This window comes from Physella acuta, unplaced genomic scaffold, assembly GCF_028476545.2.
Source record: "Physella acuta isolate Inbredline_101_S28 unplaced genomic scaffold, ASM2847654v3 ptg000201l, whole genome shotgun sequence".
NCBI lineage: Eukaryota > Metazoa > Mollusca > Gastropoda > Physidae > Physella > Physella acuta.
The window spans coordinates 309,491-324,218 of record NW_026731720.1 but is presented as its reverse complement, the minus strand read 5'-3'; the positions used below and the strand labels follow the sequence as shown (position 1 = coordinate 324,218).

At 48.3% G+C, this 14,728-nt stretch overlaps 1 protein-coding gene across 1 annotated transcript in view; it reads right to left on the bottom strand.

The window, feature by feature from the left end:
* Nucleotides 1-464: 464 nt before the first annotated feature.
* LOC131937175 (uncharacterized) overlaps nt 465-14,728 on the bottom strand; it is a 90,968-nt gene continuing 76,704 nt past the window's right edge. The window contains exon 3 of the mRNA XM_059294388.1: nt 465-5,627. Coding sequence (XP_059150371.1) covers nt 625-5,627 — 5,003 coding nt within the window. The 3' untranslated portion in view covers nt 465-624. The remainder of the gene's footprint in view (nt 5,628-14,728) is intronic.

Sequence of the window (14,728 nt, the reverse complement as noted above, 5' to 3'; positions counted from 1 at the left end):
ATTAAGTGAGGTCATCAAGTAGCCTACAGACCTCATCCTGTACAAACTTCTAACAGAGCCCTAAAAACCTATTAGATTTTAGTCAGTTGTATAATGTGTGATTAAGAGTATTTAGACAAATTAAGATTTGAAAATTTTGATTTAAGAAAAAAAGCAGTATGGCCTTTCTACAATGACCAATGCTATTATTAGAATTTAGGAATTTTGACCAGCTGCTAGCATTAAGGAAACACAAATTCCAAACATCATGTGCAACACAAGGACAAAACTCAACATGGAACACATTTACCAGATAATTAATTAGTCAGGTGATCATCTCAGGAAAATCCATTTAGCTAGCCATCAACTGATAATCCATTTAGCTGGTCATCCATTGAATATCCATTTAGCTGATCATCCATTTATAATCCACCCAGCAGATCATCCATTTATAAATCAACAAGACTGGTCAGCTTATTATGGACAATTGGATAGGCTATGTAAGACCAGAACAGTCCACACAAAATAAAACTTTCACAACAGTACTGTACATGCATCTAGTGATGGAAATATTCTATGAGTACATCATAGAGTAATGATTTGGCAGTGCTATTTGCTTGGTTAAAGATTTCACAAAATATTGTTTCACTTTCCTTTATTGGCAAGTTCATGTGCCATTTGGTAATATTTAGAGAATTTGGCGGTGTGGTCCAGTGGCAAGTAGACGTAAGGGCTCATGTTAAAAGCCTCTTTGATGCCAAATTTTTTGACACTAGACAGATGGCAGCGACTAAGGTGGTAGCGGTAGGATCCCTTGGAGGCGAACCTTCTGTTGCAGGCTGCACATTTGTACTCGCTGACCTCCCCTTCACTGGCCCCACCTTCTGCCAGATTGGAATCACCCTCATCATTGTCATCACTGCTGCACCCCCCACTGGCCACACCAGACCCTTTCATTGTCAGGTTCAAGGGGGTGGAGAGGTCAGGGGTCAGGCATTTGTAAGAGGCTGAGGCCAGGTGTTTGTGGGGGTCGTGCTGGAGGTGGGTCAGGTCATTGGTGGACAAGAGCCTCTGGAGACTGTCCAGGGGATGCTCACTGGTCAGTGGCTGGCTGTAAACAAAAGAGCTCAGTGAATCTAGAGCTGACCTCTTCTGCTTTTGTTCAGACGGACTCTCTGAATGACCGTTTCTTTCTGAAGCCGACCTGGCAGGGGAGGGGGCTGGTGATCTCTTGTCACGACCACCTGCGGGAGACCTTGACCGCTTGGCACCGCCATCGGGCGTCCTTGATCTTCTCTTGTGACCACCAAGCAGAGGTGACCTTGACCTCCTCCTATCACCACCACCACCAGCCGGTGACCCAGATTTTAACCGTCCACTCTTCCTCCCATCAGCAGCCCGGCCATTGAAACTGGCACCAAACGAATGGCTGTGTTTTTTGGTGATCTCACCCATCTCCATTTCCTCCTCCTCTCCCCCACACGAGTCCTCATGATTGACAGCCGTCAGCACTGGCTTGACATCATTCTCCTGCACACTGGCAGCTTCTGCCTCGTTTTTAGATTGTCCTGGACTTTTTAAACATTTTTTATCGAACTCCACTTCGTCATTTTCCACTTCACACTTGATTTTAACTTTGGTGTTTAAAACTTCCTCTGACCTCTCACTTTCTTTGCTGAAGCTGGGGCTACTATTGTTTAGGTTCTCCCCACCAGCGATACTGCCCTCCTCTATAGAAGAGTTACACGATTTCATCTGAGATTTGCTGGAACTACTGGCACGTTTTGAGCCAAAATTTTCCTGGTCAAGGTTGCCAGATTGGTCTTTAGTTTCGAGAAACTGTGGGGATATTCTATCGGTGTGTTCATTCATTAGCCTAGGGGTTAGACGGTCACCGTCCTTAATCCGGTGACCTGGTTGGGCCGTGGTTTGCCTACTGTCGGACCCCTCATCTAGTGTTGGTCTGTCATCTTTTGACTGAGGAAGACCAGACGAGGTTTTTGGATCAGCATTCTTAGGCACATGTCCCGGGGAGGGGACATCATCCCCACGTTGCCCTGGCGTGAAAAGAAAATTGTCAATAAAAGTTTTTCCAGTTTGAACAGCTGATAATTTTTTCCCATCAGGATCAGACCTGTCGTCATTACCATCATCAATTTCATCATCTGAACACTGCTCAACTTTGACCTTCACATTGCTGATTGCATCAACTTTTTCTTCTTTTATGTTAACTTTTTTGGGATCGCTTGAGGAGTCTTCTTCCTCTGAATTAGTTTTCCTTTTTTTCAGCATCTCTTCCCTTAATCTTTCCCACTCAGAAGATGACGGCAATCTCAATTCTTCTTTAGAAAAATCTGACATGTTTTTGTAAGCACTTCCTGTGCCAGTCAATTTGCCAGATTTTTGCTTAGCAGACACATTGGAGACATCATTGCAAATCATTGTGCTGTATTTGTATTTTTTAGCACTGACATTTTCCGATAACCTCTTGACCGCTGAGATATCGTGGGGGCTGTGAAGCGGGGAGTCCTGGGGGAGCTTGACCACTGGAACTTTGATGGCAGATGGCATAGAGGAAGTACTGCAGGATTTGTTTGGCATTTTTTTGGCGTAAAAAGCTGCCTTATCTAGAGCGGCAGACTTTTTTTGGTCGACGGGCGCTGAGGTAGATAAAAGTCCTTCGTGCAGGACAGGTGGGCTGACGTCTGGAAACGATGACACACCTGGAACCATTCGAAAAAACTTTGAAAATTTGGCAAAGTGGGACATGGCTGGGTCGGTGACATCAGGTAGGACCCCACCCTGCCCTGGTAAAGTCCCTGGGAGAGGGAAGCAATTCCTGAACGGGCTGAACATCGAAGCCAGGTTGGAAGTGCGCAGGTCAGATTTGGCACTGAAACTCTTCTGGATAAAAGACTCCATCGCTTCAAGAGCTGAAGACTTCGTCTCACTGTGATCGGCAACAGCGTTCGGGTCAATGATGTCGAACGTCACTTCTTTCTTGGGGGTTTCCGGCGAGTCTGTTTTTAAATGTGAGGATGCTGGTGAAATGGGCGCTGGGGATTTGGAGAATTCTTTTCTGTTCCCAGATGTGCTGGACTCTTTCTTTCTGCTGGCCCGCTGGGCTGTGTGTGTGGGTAGCTTGGGCTCGGGCGAGAGGTTCCGTCTGGGCGGGGAGAACCTGAGCCCTCGCGAGAACATGTCCAGCTTGTGTAGAGCCGAGGACTGGAAGTCCAGGGACTCGTCAAACGTGTCTGTGACCAGGTTGGTGTCACACCTCTGATGGGAATCTGCGGGTGTTTTCTCTTGGTTAGAGCTGGAGAGTTTTCTTTTCCTCGGACACAGTGGGCTGGGAGTTCTCCTGTCTTCTGCTGGTGGCTCTTCCTTCTTTACCACAGGCTGGGGCTTCTCCTGGTGTTTGCTGCTGTCCACAGGCTGAGGTTTCTGTTGGTGCTTGTTGCTGTCTGGCTCCTCTTCTGTGGGCTCTTGCTGGCTCGTGGGCTCACTCGAACAATACCACTTCTTTAATGGCACTTCCACCAGATCACATATTTTGGCAGTTTGTGGGCTGTTGTCTGAAAGCTGAGCTACTGGGCTGGGTTGTACGTTCCTGTCCGGAGACGGCAGCTCACTTTTGACTGCTGGGTGAATCTCATCACTCGGGGCTCTTTCCTCGGAGAATTTCGTCTCACTGGGTGTAGGCAAGGTTTCTTTACTGCTAGAGCTGGGCACTGGGTAAAGGTCTTCATGCAAGCGTGGCACCGAGGACAGGCTAAAGCCAGACCGTAGAAGTTTGCTCTCAGATCTAGACAAGATGGCTTCCTCGGCTGCTAGCTTTAGCTTGAGGGCGTCGATAACCTCAGCCCTTTGTTTGAGACACGCTCGGACATGGCTGTCAAAGTCCTGAATGTCCACTCTCTTGCCGCAGCTATCACAAAGAACTAACTTGGCTGGCCGGGCGTCCGGGGACCTGGCCTGAGGGCTACCCTTTTGGTCAGGATGAAATCCGTTCAGGTCTCCGTTAGCGCAGGCCTGCTTGCGCCTGTACTCCAGCAGGGAGGCCACTGTGGACGAGCTGGCGCTACTGAGTAGAGCGGCATCGTCGGGCAGGTATCTCTTCCTCCTGCCTTGTCTGGCTATAGACGCCAGGCCGCCGGCTACCTCAGCAAACATTGAGGCGCTGGTCAGCTGGTTTTGACGGGAGGATTGTTTCTTGTGGTGGCCGGAGATGATCATGTGATTGGCCAGCCCCTCCATGTCCGGGAAAGCCTCGTGACACACCTTGCACTTAAAAATACACTCCTTGTCCAGCTCCCTGTCGCAGTAGGTCGAACATTTGTGCGACCGTCGACCGTGGTCCGAGCTGACGATCTTTGTGTAATGCTGGGTCTGCATCATGTGGACGGTGAGCAGGGGCAGGGACTTGAAGGACTCCCCACACTGCATGCACCGCAGTATCCGGCGGGTTTGTTCTGACTCCTGGTTCAACCACATGTCCTGACCCCGCACCAGCTTGGGGTAGTCCATTAGGGATGCAGCTTTACTTGACCCCGGGGCGTGGCCTGTCTCCTGCAGATGCAGACTGAGGGCGTAGAGCGTGTTGAAAGTTTTCTGACAGGAGCAGCGATGGATTGTGTGCTTGGCATCAGAGCCTGGCTCGTCCACCAGTGAAGGAGAAGACTGTCTGGAGTTGTCCCCCTTGGATGAGGGCGGTGAAGCGGCGAGTCGAGAACACAGGAGTTCCTGTCGCTCTAGCCAATCAGACCTGCAGTTATTTTTAGATTTAGCAGCAGATGCCCGCAGCAAAGAGTCACTGATGGAGGTTGAGGTATGCGGTGTGGTGTTTGCTTTGTGTGACAGGCTGGACTGCAGGGGTATGACCGCAGGGCCGGGTTTTTGCGACAGCTCGAGCGGAAAGTCTCCGCCAAATCTTTGCTGCAGGCTCTGGAGACTAGAAATTCCATTTGAGGTATTTGAAGAATTGGATCTCGGTGGATCGTGGAGTTTTGGTGGATCATGGAGGTGTGGTTTATCCAAAGGTGGAGAGCTCTTCTCAGTTTTGGTGGACAAATCCAGCGGCTGCTCCTCTGTGTGGTGAGAGCTAGCCACGGGGAAGTAACTCAAGCTGGAGTCGAGAGGGCTGGAAGAGTTCTTGCCCCTGGACAAGAGTGCCAGGGGCATGGTGGACATCACAAGTGCCATTTGTTGATCCAGAATTGGCAGACTCAGCCTTTGAGAAGGGGAGAGAAGTGGGGTTGAGATTTTGGAAGAGTATTTGAACTTGTTCGCATTGCTGCCTGCACTCGGCGTGGACATGGGGAGGTGGGGTGTCCAAGGAACTCTTTCTTCCAGTTGAGAGCGTCCTCTCCCTTGTTTCTCGCGCTTCTTGCCTGTGCTTACTTCCCCTTGAGGCTCATCGTTTTTCTTGTCTGCAGTCTCTGCTGCCTCTCTAGGGAGGTCAGAGTTCACGATAGAGTCTGGCGTTCTGCTACTGGCCCTATCAGAATTACCGGCCTTGTCTTCTGTGTTTTCTTCATCGGAAGTTGTCTCTCCATCCTCTTCACCCTCGTCAGCCCCGCTGTCCGAGGTCACATGACTTGTGTCTGCCAACGTCTCATTGGTCACGTCACCTCCTGCTTTGGCAGTACCTGAAGAAAAAATATAGTAAAGTAACGTTTAAAATAGATTGCAAAACAAAAGATTATCTAAATTAAAATGTAAAAAAAAAACAACATTTATACTCAAAAGAAAGAAATATTTTCAAAAATAATATAAACGACTGAAAATTAAAAATAAATTAGAAAACAAATTCACTTTTCAACTGATTTAAAACAATATCACACTCAAATGCCCAAAACATAAATTGTATAAAATCGACGACGTAAAAACAGAATCATCGAGAATAGCAGACGTGAGACCTAGCGATCAGACGACTAGCAGAAGCCACGCGCCGCCTGAGTCCGCCTTGTGTCGAGAAGTTCGACTTGGAGTTGTCGAGTGCGATTTGTTGAGAAAATGACATAGATGTATTTCTCTTCTGGCCCAACCCTTCCTGCTGTCCCCCATTTTTTTCTGCCATTTCCCCAAGGGCTTCACCCATTTCTCTCCCGACCGTATTTTATTTTTATTGTCCGTGTTTGCCCACCAATTTTGTGACAAATGATTAGCGGCTGGAGGGGGAGAAGAACTGATGGCGCGCTTATTGATTTTATAACCTCCCCTTGTGTGTGCTGGTCTACGAACGATTACAACAGTATTCGAATATGCCACTAATTGCTGACGACCAATTTTAAGGTCAAATACTCGAGCAGATTAACTAATTATTTCACAGACAACTTAAGTAAAAGTATATTTTGTTGTTTTTACAAAGCATTCAATACGGCGCTATTTCAAAATCAGAACAACTGACGGATTTTAATTAAATTATAAACAAGGATAGTTATTTTAATACACGTGAGTGTTTAATGTATGAAATAAACCCTAGTAATTATTTTATAGAAAAAAATCTTTAACCATTTACCTGGAACTATTTAATTCAAAACTTTTTCAAACGTGAGTTTCAAATATCTTGAACAGCGAAGGAAAAGAACAAGATGGAACAGACGATATTAGTATCGAAATCAATAAATGTACTCTCAGGTATCGGCCGTCCCCCACCCCGACGTCTGCTGTGGGCGAGGGGATTATGGGGAGACAGACTTGCTGACAGCGCCCCCTTGATTGATGGCTCGGCAACTGACAGGCTCTCCACAAAAATCATTCATTCTCGGCTTTTTCTTTCCATTTCCACATCCGGTTTTCTCCCCTTGTTTGCCTTTCACTCTCTTCGGGTCTGCGTCACTCTAATCGTCGTCCCCCACCTCGTCATAACCCGACCACGAAAGGCCCACACCTCGTCATAACCAGCCCACCACCTCGTCATAACCAGCCCACCACCTCGTCATAACCAGCCCACCATAGGCCCACAAAGCGATTCTTACACGGGGATGACAGGACCCCACTATAGGATTCTTACACGGGGAAGACAGGACCCCACTATAGGGATTCTTACACGGGGATGACTGGACCCCAAAACATTTGTGATTGGATATGTGGGCGGTGTTTCAATGCTGCAGAATAATGAGTTGACGAGTTTTTGACCGTTTTTCCGACGATCCTGCTGGGGTTCAAAACATTTTAAAGTTCAGATCCAATTAGGAGGCGAAGTTACCCCCACCCCCCTCCCCACAGGCAACGTGACGTTGTGGTCCTATGTTTTTAAACTGTTATACGCTGTCCAACAAAAAAATGGATGACATAACAACCCTGTTGAGATCTGTGGTTGTCAGCATGAGACGAGACGAGACATTCAGAGACTCCATGTTGGGGTGGGCGTGACATCAAACATATAGTCACATATAGTGTTGGTGAATTTTTTAAAAACCTAAACACCTACAGAACCAACCAACAAAGGCACGGAATGAATCATGAGATGTGTCCAGATAGGTGGCTAGAGCAAATCTATTCCACCCGTAGCAGACGATATATCATCATCAGACGGGGTACGTAGACACACGAACTGCAGTGGCCTGGTGGGGGTGGGGCAGGTGGGGTGGGGGCAGGGGAGGATGGCACGGACAATGTGACTGGCCTAGTGATAGCGCATCCAACGAGCATCGTGACATCAGCTGATTGTCAAATTTGGTGGTGACATCCGCTGGTTTAATGACATGGTATCAGCTGATTTGGTGACATGACATCAGCTGATTTGGTGACATGACATCAGCTGTTTTGGTGACATGACATCAGCTGTTTTGGTGACAAGATGTTCGTCACATGAACAATGTAAACACTACCGCATTAAACTCTGGAATACACATTATTTTAGACACATAAACACAACTAAACACACGTGTAAATAAGGGTCGATTAAACACATATTAATAAATAGATTTATACTACAAACATAATTTTAAAACTTCACTGATCAATTCTAGTACTGTAATGTGTACAAATACCATGAGGAATGACAAGTCACCAGCTACAATGAATGGTGACCAGTCACCAGTCACGTGACCTCGACAATGTGCTATTTATAAGTTGAGCCCACCCATAGACAGTCGAACGCGCCTAGTACTCACCCAGTGCTCACGCCGATTTAAAAACAGTAACCAGATCTTTACCGAACACACGAAACAAACGTGAACCGGCTTAAATATTCATCGTTTCCCAGAACTCACACACAAACACACACACACACTTCTGTTATCACGGCAGAGGCCGGCAAGCGGAAGTGGGTTGTCTCCCCATCACGTCCTGGCTAACCCCTGCCCGGGCGGGGTGGAGGGTCAAGGAAATCAATGGTTTGAACACACAAATTGATGATCGCTTCCAATCAGATCGTCTCTATAGCTGGCCGCTGTCGGCGTGTTTTTTTTTTACCCCGCTAAACCCCATTGATAACTTGCTGAGAGATGGGATCATCTTAACAAGTGGACAGAACAAGACGCGGGTTCAAATCCGCTTGGGATAAACTCCAATTACTCAGTGCAGGTCGAATTTATAAGCGGAAGATTTCAAGTAGTTTTATTTGGTTAGGGTTAAAGTATATAGCATTGGCATTGGGGGGGACGGGGTATGGGTGGAGGGCACGAACTAATTAAAGGCATGAAATCCTATACAATTGGTACTAACGAAACTTTAGGAACACAATGAAATCCTTATTTAAATTTATCCGATTCTGATAAAATGTGGGGCAAAATATTGAATATATATATATATATATATATATATATATATATATATATATATATATATATATATATATATATATATATATATATATATATATATATATATATATATATATATATATATATATATATATGTATGTGTAGTATGTACAAACACACATATGTATAAACACACACACATAATACCTACATACAGAAAAAGTAATTGTTTTCCAACATCTAGTTTAATTTTTTCAAAAGCTTTGAGCTGTTTCAACATTTCTGATGTATCTGGGTGTTACTGATGTCAAGTATGACTCACCAACTCCCCCCCCCCCCCACAGTTAGCCGTGGGTGGGAGCAGGGGGTGGGTGTCGGGATGACTTATAGCGTTTTGTTCTGTCACAAGTAATCCGACATGTGTCACCCAGGCTCGATAGTTTTATTTACTGACGGAGCTAACACGTCCAATCTTTGACACAATTTTTTCATTGTTATGTCCCCTGGCAGGGGTTTAAGTCCCGCCTTCCCCGCCCCTTTTCCGTACGCCTGCACGTATTAAATACCACGTGTTCGTCTTACCTCAGATTTAATTTATTCTGTCAGATTTAGTTAAATGAAATCATCCATCATATTTCATCTTTTGAAAACCTTCTAAAATCCAGATTTATCTTTGGTGAAACAAAAATAAAATATCTATGATTATCTCCCATGATTTCCCATTAATCTTGACGGCAATAATAATCTCGTGCAAAAATCCCCCCTCTCCTCACCCAAACACCTTGGCTTCTCTACTTAGCTGTCTGACATGTCAGTGTATGTGTCTTACACTCTGCTGTCAACGTTATGTGTGTATAACACTACAACAACGATTTAAACAACTGAACAACGTGTAAAAAATGTGAGAACTTATCTCACTCCAACTTAAAACCACAACACAGACACCAAAGTATGGATTTTGTAATCACATTTACTCAGTCCCATTGCTCATTTGAAAAGATGTATAGCGTAGTTTAACAAATCTATGGTATTTTCCACGTTTTCATTAAGTTTAAGCTGAAAGTTTTCTAAAAACAACCCCTGACTGAGTCCCCACCCCTAGCTTTGGGCCCCCACCTCCGACCGAGCCCCGACCCCCACCAGACTGTGCCCTCCACCTCTACCAATGACTGAGCCCCCACCCCTGACTGAGCCACCACCCCCGTGATTGTCCGCTGAACCTGACGTCAACCGTGTCAGACGGCCGTCTACCGTCGACCAGCCAGTTAAAACCTTCCACGTCTGCTGATCACCACCAACATTCCCGCTCCACGTCTGCTGATGAGCTGGACGTAAATACGACAAGCACGTGACATCAGACGACAACGACATGACACCGGGCGACGGGCTTGGTGACAGCAGCAAACGAGGTCTTCAGGTGTACGACAGCGGTCTCTGGTCATCAGGCTTAGCTCTCCTGTACAGGTGGTGGGTCGGGGGTCGTGGTCTGTGGGTGGGGCGTGGTCTGTGGGTCGTGGTCTGTGGGTCGTGGTCTGTGGGTGGGTCTGTGGGTGGGTCGTGGTCTGTGGGTGGGTCGTGGTCTGTGGGTGGGTCGTGGTCTGTGGGTGGGTCGTGGTCTGTGGGTGGGTCGTGGTCTGTGGGTGGGTCGTGGTCTGTGGGTGGGTCGTGGTGTGTGGGTGGGTCGTGGTCTGTGGGTGGGTCGTGGTCTGTGGGTGGGTCGTGGTCTGTGGGTGGGTCGTGGTCTGTGGGTGGGTCGTGGTCTGTGGGTGGGTCGTGGTCTGTGGGTGGGACGAGGGTCAGGTCTGTGGGTGGGTCGTGGTCTGTGGGTGGGTCGTGGTCTGTGGGTGGGTCGTGGTCTGTGGGTGGGTCGAGGGTCAGATCTAAGGGTGGGTCGTGGTCTGTGGGTGGGTCGTGGTCTGTGGGTGGGTCGTGGTCTGTGGGTGGGTCGAGGGTCAGGTCTGTGGGTGGGTCGTGGTCTGTGGGTGGGTCGTGGTCTGTGGGTGGGTCGAGGGTCAGGTCTGTGGGTGGGTCGTGGTCTGTGGGTGGGTCGTGGTCTGTGGGTGGGTCGAGGGTCAGGTCTAAGGGTTTGTCCAGGGCCGTAGTCTGTGGCTATCAGACTAGTTCTCCCGTCCAGGTGGTGGGTCGGGGGTCGTGGTCTGTGGGTAGGTGCAGGGCAGTAGTCATCATCTATAGTTGGGTCTTAAGCATAGTCTCTCCCTCTCTCACTTATCCCTCTGTTTCCTCTCTCTCTGATAAGTAAAGATCGTTGAGACGTAGGCCCACGTCACAAAAAGAAGGGAAACAACCGCTGAAAGAAAACACAAACTTCCTACAGATTACAACCCTTGTAATTTTGCTTGATCCAGTACAGAAAAGTTTGCCGCTTCCAATACTTCAGCTGCTAATTAAAATTAATCACAGGACATTAATTATCATTACTGGAGCCAGCGTCTGCGCCGCTCCAGACCATAGGCTGGTGGAGGGGTGGGGGTGTAGTTAGCGTGAAGGTGAAGGCCAGATTGATGGACAATCCATTCTAGCAAGCTGGGACGTGTTATCTTGTCATATACAACAATATACAGAGATCACTCACATATTTTACTCAGGGTTTGGTACACTACATCCATACAACAACATACAGAGATCAACACCACTCACATATATTACTCAGGGTTTAGTACACTACATCATAGGTCCAAATAGTTCTATAGGGTACGCCATCAAATCTCCATTCTCAGTAATGAAATAGATTACATGCATGTGACCTCCGACCCCAAGCATCGCTCACTTATGGACTCAGCCAACTAGCGTACCGTGACAGACAGCACACCAGGAGTAGATAACCATGTCTACACGACCCACTGCTTTTTCAGACTGGTGGGATTAATACCCACCAACAGGGGTGGGGGAGGGTAGAGGGACCCTGGGATGGAGGGATCCAGTACCCGGATGTTGACAAGCCGGGGGCGGGATCCTATGATTTGTGGGCCCACGTGAGACAGAAGATCTGCTAGACCACGTGACTAACGGTCATATGTCAAGAGCCGATCTGACTGGTGGATAATGTGAGCTCACCCACAATGGTGGAGGGTCATTGTTTTCGTTTGTTTGAAAATGCATCGTTGCCACAGAGTCGTTCTTGATACAGGCGGAATTTCTACATAGGCGTGGATTCGAACAGTCTAAACAGAAATCAGTGTTTTCAAATGGGGAGGGGGAGGGGGTGTCTAAAAATACATGTAGCTTAAGAAATATCGCTCTAATGATATGTAATGACCAGGACACGGTCGGTTAGACGTAGAAAGGTCAAGGGTAAGGTCAAGAAAGGCCAGGACAAGGCCTTGAGCAGACTGGGTCTGACCCCGCGGGAGATATTAAGGAGCATGGGGTGATATTGTCGGGTGGAGCTGGGGGTGGATTGGAGAGGGGGTGGGGTGGGGTGGAGAGGGGGGGAGGGAGGGGAGGAACTACTGCCGACAATTTATGTCCCACAGGACTTTATATGAGAGGACCAGCAGACGAGAGGACCAGCAGACAATAACTGACGTGCCTTTCTCTCGTTCTAATTTGGTTTTGATCCAACAGATTCATCAACGTTAAAAAAACATGTTTGTAGAAGATCACTGGAGGTCCAAGAACAGCTAGAGGAAGGGAAAGAGAGAGAGGGGGGAGGGGGTTGAGGGGGGGGGGGGACTGGGAGTAATGAGTGGACTGGGGGTGAGGGGTGGTGTGGGGGTTAATGTATGCGGGCCATTAAAAAACGGCATGAACATGTGAGGCATGATGGAGTAAGGGTAGAAAGGGGGGGGGGGGTGGCATGTCTATTTGATTGACTGTTTAGTGATAACGACGTGAGGTGTTTAGCTCGGGATGGTAGCTGGGACTAGTGATGGTAGCTGGGACTAGAGATGGTAGCTGGGACTAGAGATGGTAGCTAGGACTAGAGATGGTAGCTGGGACTAGAGATGGTAGCTGGGACTAGAGATGGTAGCTGGGACTAGAGATGGTAGAGATGGTAGCTGGGACTAGAGATGGTAGCTGTGACTAGAGATGGTAGCTGGGGCTAGAGATGGTAGCTGGGACTAGAGATGGTAGCTGGGACTAGAGATGGTAGCTGGGACTAGAGATGGTAGCTGGGACTAGAGATGGTAGAGATGGTAGCTGGGGCTAGAGATGGTAGCTGGGACTAGAGATGGTAGCTGGGACTAGAGATGGTAGCTGGGACTAGAGATGGTAGAGATGGTAGCTGGGGCTAGAGATGGTAGCTGGGACTAGAGATGGTAGCTGGGACTAGAGATGGTAGCTGGGACTAGAGATGGTAGAGATGGTAGCTGGGGCTAGAGATGGTAGCTGGGACTAGAGATGGTAGCTGGGACTAGAGATGGTAGCTGGGACTAGAGATGGTAGAGATGGTAGCTGGGGCTAGAGATGGTAGCTGGGTCTAGAGATGGTAGCTGGGGCTAGAGATGGTAGAGATGGTAGCTGGGGCTAGAGATGGTAGCTGGGTCTAGAGATGGTAGCTGGGGCTAGAGATGGTAGCTGGGACTAGAGATGGTAGCTGGGACTAGAGATGGTAGCTGGGACTAGAGATGGTAGCTGGGACTAGAGATGGTAGAGATGGTAGCTGTGACTAGAGATGGTAGCTGTGACTAGAGATGGTAGCTGGGACTAGAGATGGTAGCTGGGACTAGAGATGGTAGCTGGGACTAGAGATGGTAGCTGGGACTAGAGATGGTAGCTGGGGCTAGAGATGGTAGCTGGGACTAGAGATGGTAGCTGGGACTAGAGATTGTAGCTGGGACTAGAGATGGTAGCTGAGGCTAGAGATGGTAGCTGGGACTAGAGATGGTAGCTGGGACTAGAGATGGTAGCTGGGACTAGAGATGGTAGCTGGGACTAGAGATGGTAGCTGGGACTAGAGATGGTAGCTGGGACTAGAGATGGTAGCTGGGACTAGAGATGGTAGAGATGGTAGCTGGGGCTAGAGATGGTAGCTGAGGCTAGAGATGGTAGCTGGGACTAGAGATGGTAGCTGGGACTAGAGATTGTAGCTGGGACTAGAGATGGTAGCTGGGACTAGAGATGGTAGCTGGGACTAGAGATGGTAGCTGGGACTAGAGATGGTAGAGATGGTAGCTGGGACTAGAGATGGTAGAGATGGTAGCTGGGACTAGAGATGGTAGAGATGGTAGCTGGGACTAGAGATGGTAGCTGGGACTAGAGATGGTAGAGATGGTAGCTGGGACTAGAGACGGTAGCTGGGACTAGAGATGGTAGCTGGGACTAGAGATGGTAGCTGTGACTAGAGATTGTAGCTGTGACTAGAGATGGTAGCTGTGACTAGAGATGGTAGCTGGGACTAGAGATGGTAGCTGGGACTAGAGATGGTAGCTGGGACTAGAGATGGTAGCTGGGACTAGAGATGGTAGCTGGGACTAGAGATGGTAGCTGGGACTAGAGATGGTAGCTGTGACTAGAGATGGTAGCTGTGACTAGAGATGGTAGCTGGGACTAGAGATGGTAGCTGGGACTAGAGATGGTAGCTGGGACTAGAGATGGTAGCTGGGACTAGAGATGGTAGCTGGGACTAGAGATGGTAGCTGGGACTAGAGATGGTAGCTGTGACTAGAGATGGTAGCTGGGACTAGAGATGGTAGCTGGGACTAAAGATGGTAGCTGGGACTAGAGATGGTAGCTGGGACTAGAGATGGTAGCTGGGACGAGAGATGGTAGCTGGGACTAGAGATGGTAGCTGGGACGAGAGATGGTAGCTGGGACTAGAGATGGTAGCTGGGACTAGAGATGGTAGCTGGGACTAGAGATGGTAGCTGGGACTAGAGATGGTAGCTGGGACTAGAGATGGTAGCTGGGACGAGAGATGGTAGCTGGGACTAGAGATGGTAGCTGGGACTAGAGATGGTAGCTGGGACTAGAGATGGTAGCTGGGACGAGAGATGGTAGCTGGGACTAGAGATGGTAGCTGGGACTAGAGATGGTAGCTGGGACTAGAGATGGTAGCTGGGACTAAAGATGGTAGC